A 5811-nucleotide genomic window follows, 5' to 3' on the forward strand; every position below is an offset into this window, starting at 1 on the left:
CTTCATCAATGACATGCCATCTCTACCTTCAGTTCAAACAAGTCTATTTGCTGATGACACCACATTCCACTCGAGCAGCATGAATCTGAATAGGGCGGCCAGGAATGTTCAAGAGCAATTAAACCTGCTTACATCCTGGTGTTCATCCTGGAAGGTAGAGATAAATCCAACTAAATGTGTGGCTGTCGCCTTTTCCCGAAAACTCAAACTTCCTCCCACTCTCAAAATCCATGGCCACGCCCTGCCATGGTCCCATACCGTCAAGTACCTAGGTGTAACTCTGGATAGAACACTCACTTTCAAACAACACATTAAAGTGAAAATTCAACACTGTCGTGTGCTGTTTGTACAACTATTCCCCCTACTTGTCACCCCTTCACTCCCCCTGAAATTTCGGCTGCTCATATTCACAGCCATCATCAGAGCATACCTGACCTATGCCGCCCCAGTCTGGTTCCCATATCTATCGAAGACCAATAGAAAACGTCTATTTGGCCTTCAAAACAGACTCATCAGAACCATCTGCAACTTTCACTACACAGTGAATAATAGGTTACTCTATGAATATGCCAGTACCCCTCAATTACTCAACTTCATTCAGCTCACATCTCGAAAGCTTCATGATACAGCTTCTATCTCGTGGCGTACATCAATAAGGCAGATGTACGAAATACCACGACCACCTCAAACCCACAAGCCACTCCCATTTCAACAATGGTGGCCTGATTGACAGTTAGCAGTTCGTGCCAGCAGCTGATTGTCAGTCAGCCACTGTTCACAGTATTCCATTCCCTAGGAGAGAACCCTTCTCCATTACCACTTCTCCCAAAAAAGTAGACTTGGCAGGAAAAAAAAAAAAAAAAAAAAAAAAAAAAAAAAAAAAAAAAAAAAAAAAAAAATAAAAAAAAAAAAAAAAAAAAAAAAAAAAAAAAAAAAATCATATATATATACATATATACATATTATAACTTTGAAAATTAAATGGAAATCGAACTAGATTAGTATATCAGATATTGATTAATATTAGAAAAAGGAAAATTAGAGAATAATAGAAAAATAAATAAATAAATAAATAAGAATAAATAAAGATAAAATTGCCAAGCTCTACTGAAGGTCTTATATATCAGGAACCCCCAACTTCAGCACTGTTATTACTTTGAGCAGTCATAGAGCTCCATAGCTCAAGACACTGCCGAGTTAGGGTGCAATGACTCACCCTAACATGTTCCACCAGTAGCGTAGCAAAATTTGTCAGTTTCACTCGACTACTAGCAGCAGCAACATGACTGGTCGCGGCAAAGGAGGAAAAGGTCTGGGAAAAGGAGGCGCCAAGCGGCACAGGAAGGTGTTGAGAGACAACATCCAAGGTATCACCAAGCCGGCCATTCGTCGTCTGGCTCGCCGAGGCGGAGTGAAGCGTATCTCGGGTCTCATCTACGAAGAGACACGCGGTGTGCTGAAGGTATTCCTGGAGAACGTGATTCGTGACGCTGTCACCTACACAGAGCACGCCAAACGCAAGACTGTCACCGCTATGGATGTAGTCTACGCGTTGAAACGTCAGGGACGTACACTGTACGGATTCGGAGGTTAACAGAGAATATTATTAGTTCCTGATGGATATCATCCAATCGGTGAACAGTAAGAAGTTGGACATGTATAAATTGATTATATTTAGTTGGAGTTGTGAGAGTAGAAGAAGATGAACGTGTGCGTTTGACGAGTTAGTAGTGCAAAAGCCTCTTTTCAGGGCCACTGGATGATATTTTTCTATTTCACAACTGTAGCAAGTGACAGAGAACAATAATATTGTTGTTTTGATGGAAGGTGTGAGAGAGTACATTTTCTTCTCCTCATCTCAAAAATCGGTTAGCACACTGACATTCTTCTCTATTCTAGACACACAAAAGTAAATTAAATTGTTTCATTGAACTTGATCATTAAGTGTGCCAGTGGCCCTGAAAAGGGCCAACTAATTTCTAATTTGTGTATATTAGAGGGTGACGACAGACAGACAGACAACCTATGTGAGGGAATAAAGCCGATATGTCTAGGAGACAGACAGAGAGTAACCACTATAGTGACAAACATTGATATAATATAATAATTGAAAAATAAATGTATTGCTGGCCCTGAAAAGGGCCTTTGTGGTTCAACACCAAGAGTCGAATGCGCGCGAGCGCGCAGTAGCAAGGCAAGCAGACTTAAGCCTTCTTCTCGGTCTTTTTCGGCAAGAGGACAGCCTGGATGTTGGGCAGGACACCACCCTGTGCGATTGTTACGCCGGACAACAGCTTGTTCAGCTCCTCGTCGTTCCTGATTGCCAGTTGCAAGTGACGCGGAATGATACGAGTCTTCTTGTTGTCACGGGCGGCGTTGCCAGCCAACTCCAACACTTCAGCGGCCAGGTACTCCATGACAGCGGCCAGATAGACGGGAGCACCAGCACCAACACGCTCGGCGTAGTTGCCTTTGCGAAGCAGACGATGGATACGACCGACTGGGAACTGGAGTCCGGCACGGGATGAGCGAGACTTTGCCTTTCCCTTCACTTTTCCGCCTTTGCCTCTGCCTGACATGATGCTGGTTGTGGTTTGTTGATCGGTGCTGTAGAAACGATGGAATAAGAATGAAAATCTGTTGCAAATCGGCACCTATATATAGGCAATGTGTGGCACGAATTTCGACCAATTAGAGTAGACGTGACATGATTGGTAGCAATCATAGCCAATAGTTGAATACAAGCATTCTATTGGTCGACAATGTTTCCACACAAAGTCAATAAATAAAGCAGCACTAGAGAAATTTGAACACACTCGTGGACTAGCAGCCCTATTGAGCAGATCTCGTCTAGCAGCAAGCAGCAGTATGCCACCCAAGACAAGCGGTAAAGCAGCGAAGAAGGCCGGCAAGGCGCAGAAGAACATTGCCAAGGGAGACAAGAAGAAGAAACGCAAGAGGAAGGAGAGCTATGCCGTGTACATCTACAAGGTGCTGAAGCAAGTTCACCCAGACACCGGTATCTCGTCCAAGGCGATGTCGATCATGAACAGCTTTGTCAACGACATTTTCGAGCGCATCGCGGCCGAGGCAAGCCGACTGGCTCACTACAACAAACGTTCAACCATCACCAGCCGGGAGATCCAGACCGCTGTGCGTCTTCTGCTGCCCGGTGAACTGGCCAAGCACGCAGTCAGTGAAGGAACCAAGGCTGTCACCAAGTACACCAGCTCCAAGTAGAGAGTTTGTGTGTGTGTGCGCTCGCCGCCGACTAGCATGCCACCACAACATCCGCTTAACAACAACAAGTGTACCGCATACAAGCGTCAACGGCCCTTTTCAGGGCCAATAGCTGTTTGATTTTCAAAATGAAAATAATATATGATTTTATTCATTTGCTACCGTCGTCACTCGCCTCACAAGTGTGATGACTATGCTATTACATTGATTGATACACTGTGTGTAACAGTAGTGACAGTGTCTCTTCTGAGTTTGAAGTAGAGATGAATATTAGTCTGATATAGCTAGTTGGCTCTTTTCAGGGCCACTCGCACGTTTCCACAACAAACAATTTTCACATGAGTGGTGAAAGTTCTCTTTTCACTTGTTGCGTCAAACATGAAGAAGCCTACTGGCAAAAATAATTAATGTTCATGTTTGATCAGTTGAAAATAATACAACAATATTCTTTTTAACAATTTTTGTCTCAGTGGCCCTGAAAAGAGCCTTGGTCTCCAAACAGTGTGTATGAAAAAACAGCACCAACCAACTAAAATTGAGTGGTTGCACCAGCAATAGAGAGAAAAATGGGAAACAGCTTTCTGAACGATATCCCGACATAATAATAAATTGATAATATTGTGTCAGTGGCCCCAAAAAGGGCCAGCATTATCTAGAGACACAAACACAAGAGAAGAAGCATGCATTATGATTGATAGTGAAGGGAAGAAGAGAGCATCAGACTACAGACTCTAGAGCAAATCAAACCCATTATTAGGTTTTGAGAAGCAAGCAGTAGCAGATTTTCATCCAATGTGAAAAATTATCATCTACTGGCCCTGAAAAGGGCCGTTGTTGGTGTGAGTGCGCGTTGCATTGCACAGCACCAGCAGCCAATCAACATGATATAGCCGCGCGTGTGTTGTCGTCTAAGCACGTTCTCCACGAATACGCCTGGCCAACTGAATGTCTTTCGGCATGATAGTCACTCTCTTGGCGTGGATAGCGCACAGGTTGGTGTCTTCAAACAGGCCAACCAAGTAGGCTTCGCTTGCCTCCTGCAGAGCCATAACAGCCGAGCTCTGGAAACGCAGGTCAGTCTTGAAGTCCTGTGCGATCTCACGAACAAGGCGCTGGAACGGCAGCTTACGAATAAGCAGTTCAGTGCTCTTCTGGTAGCGACGAATTTCTCGCAGAGCCACTGTGCCAGGCCTGTAACGATGCGGCTTCTTCACACCACCGGTGGCCGGAGCACTCTTGCGGGCAGCTTTCGTTGCCAACTGCTTCCTGGGCGCCTTACCGCCGGTCGATTTCCTTGCTGTCTGCTTGGTACGAGCCATTGTACTGCTTGCTTGCTTGCTTGCTGCTGCTGCTGCTGCTGCTGCTACTACTACGTAAGCCTATGTCAGTTCAGAAAATGACTGACTGACTGTGGGTGGAACAGGGTGAGTGAATCACCCTAATTGGCAGTGCCTTAGGCTGGTTTGCCTTATGACTGCTCATAGAATTAACAGAACTGAAAATTTTGGGTTGCTCCTAGATAATAGACCTTAAGTGAATTTGGCTTTTTATTTATTTATTTATTTTTTTTTTTTTTTTATTTTTTTTTTTTTTTTTTTTTTTAAGATATAATATAATATGTTTTGTAATATTAAGTTTTGTAATATGGATAATATAATATTGAATATTTGTAATATATTTGTATCTTTGAATATTTATCTATTTTTCATTTATGTATATATTTGTTCATTTGACATTTATTTATAAATTAATACATTTCATTTTTTTTTTTTTTTTTTTTGTTTTTTTTTTTTTTTTTTGCCAAATTCACTTTTTTGGGAGAAGTGTGATGGAGATGGGTTCACCTCAGGGGAATACGAGCTGTTTACAATGGTGACCTTAACGTCAAGTTGCTGACCATCAGTCTGGCCACCATTGTTGAAAAGGGAGTGGCTTTTTGGTTTGAACTGGTCGTGGTATCTCGTACATCTGCCTTACTGATGTACGCCACGACGTTGAAGCTGTGTCATGAAGTTTTCTTGATGTGAGCTGAATGAAGTCAATCAGTTGGGGAGTGGAGACATATTCATAGAGTAGCCTATTGTTCACTGTGTAGTGAAAGTTGCAGATGGTTCTTATGAGTTTGTTTTGAAGGCCAAATAGTCGTTTTCTATTGGTCTTCGATAGGTATGGGAACCAGACAGGGGCGGCATAGGTCATGTATGCCCTGATGATAGCTGTGAATATGAGCAGCCGAAACTTCAGGGGGAAAGAGGGGGTGATAAAAAGGGGGTATAATTGTCCAAACAGCACACGACTGTGTTGTATTTTCACGTCAATGTGTTGTTTGAAGGTAAGGTTTCTGTCTAGAGTAACACCTAGATACTTGACGGTGGGGGACCATGGCAGGGCGTGGCCATGGATTGTGAGAGTGGGAGGAAGTTTACATTTTCTGGAAAAGGCGACAGCCACGCATTTATTTGCATTTATCTCTACCTTCCAGGATGAACACCAGGATGTGAGCAGGTTCAACTGCTCTTGAACATTCCTGGCCGCCCTCTCGAGACTCATGCTGCTGGAGTGGAAAGTGGT

At 43.3% G+C, this 5811-nt stretch overlaps 4 protein-coding genes across 4 annotated transcripts; 2 read left to right on the forward strand and 2 right to left on the reverse strand.

Moving 5' to 3' along the window:
* The first annotated feature begins 1239 nt into the window (after positions 1-1239).
* LOC111061117 (histone H4) lies at positions 1240-1594 on the forward strand. Its single transcript, XM_039445692.1, has one exon. It carries the CDS (start codon positions 1283-1285, stop codon positions 1592-1594), a length of 312 nt encoding a protein of 103 aa, XP_039301626.1. The 5' UTR covers positions 1240-1282.
* A 529-nt stretch (positions 1595-2123) lies between these two features.
* Positions 2124-2633, reverse strand: LOC111052603 (histone H2A). Its single transcript, XM_022339339.2, has one exon. It carries the CDS (start codon positions 2577-2579, stop codon positions 2205-2207), a length of 375 nt encoding a protein of 124 aa, XP_022195031.1. The 5' UTR covers positions 2580-2633; the 3' UTR covers positions 2124-2204.
* A 176-nt stretch (positions 2634-2809) lies between these two features.
* Positions 2810-3351, forward strand: LOC111052607 (histone H2B). Its single transcript, XM_022339343.2, has one exon. It carries the CDS (start codon positions 2869-2871, stop codon positions 3238-3240), a length of 372 nt encoding a protein of 123 aa, XP_022195035.1. The 5' UTR covers positions 2810-2868; the 3' UTR covers positions 3241-3351.
* Positions 3352-4050: 699 nt separating this feature from the next.
* On the reverse strand, positions 4051-4628 carry LOC111063023 (histone H3). The gene has a single exon (XM_022350712.2). It carries the CDS (start codon positions 4557-4559, stop codon positions 4149-4151), a length of 411 nt encoding a protein of 136 aa, XP_022206404.1. The 5' UTR covers positions 4560-4628; the 3' UTR covers positions 4051-4148.
* Between the last annotated feature and the right edge of the window lie 1183 nt (positions 4629-5811).

Source organism: Nilaparvata lugens, unplaced genomic scaffold (assembly GCF_014356525.2).
Source record: "Nilaparvata lugens isolate BPH unplaced genomic scaffold, ASM1435652v1 scaffold7654, whole genome shotgun sequence".
NCBI lineage: Eukaryota > Metazoa > Arthropoda > Insecta > Hemiptera > Delphacidae > Nilaparvata > Nilaparvata lugens.

What these genes read in the sequence shown, in the direction of transcription:
- LOC111052607 (XM_022339343.2), top strand. Translation starts at nt 2,869, where the DNA reads ATGCCACCCAAGACAAGCGGTAAAGCAGCGAAGAAGGCCGGCAAGGCG.
- LOC111063023 (XM_022350712.2), bottom strand. Translation starts at nt 4,559, where the DNA reads ATGGCTCGTACCAAGCAGACAGCAAGGAAATCGACCGGCGGTAAGGCG.
- LOC111061117 (XM_039445692.1), top strand. Translation starts at nt 1,283, where the DNA reads ATGACTGGTCGCGGCAAAGGAGGAAAAGGTCTGGGAAAAGGAGGCGCC.
- LOC111052603 (XM_022339339.2), bottom strand. Translation starts at nt 2,579, where the DNA reads ATGTCAGGCAGAGGCAAAGGCGGAAAAGTGAAGGGAAAGGCAAAGTCT.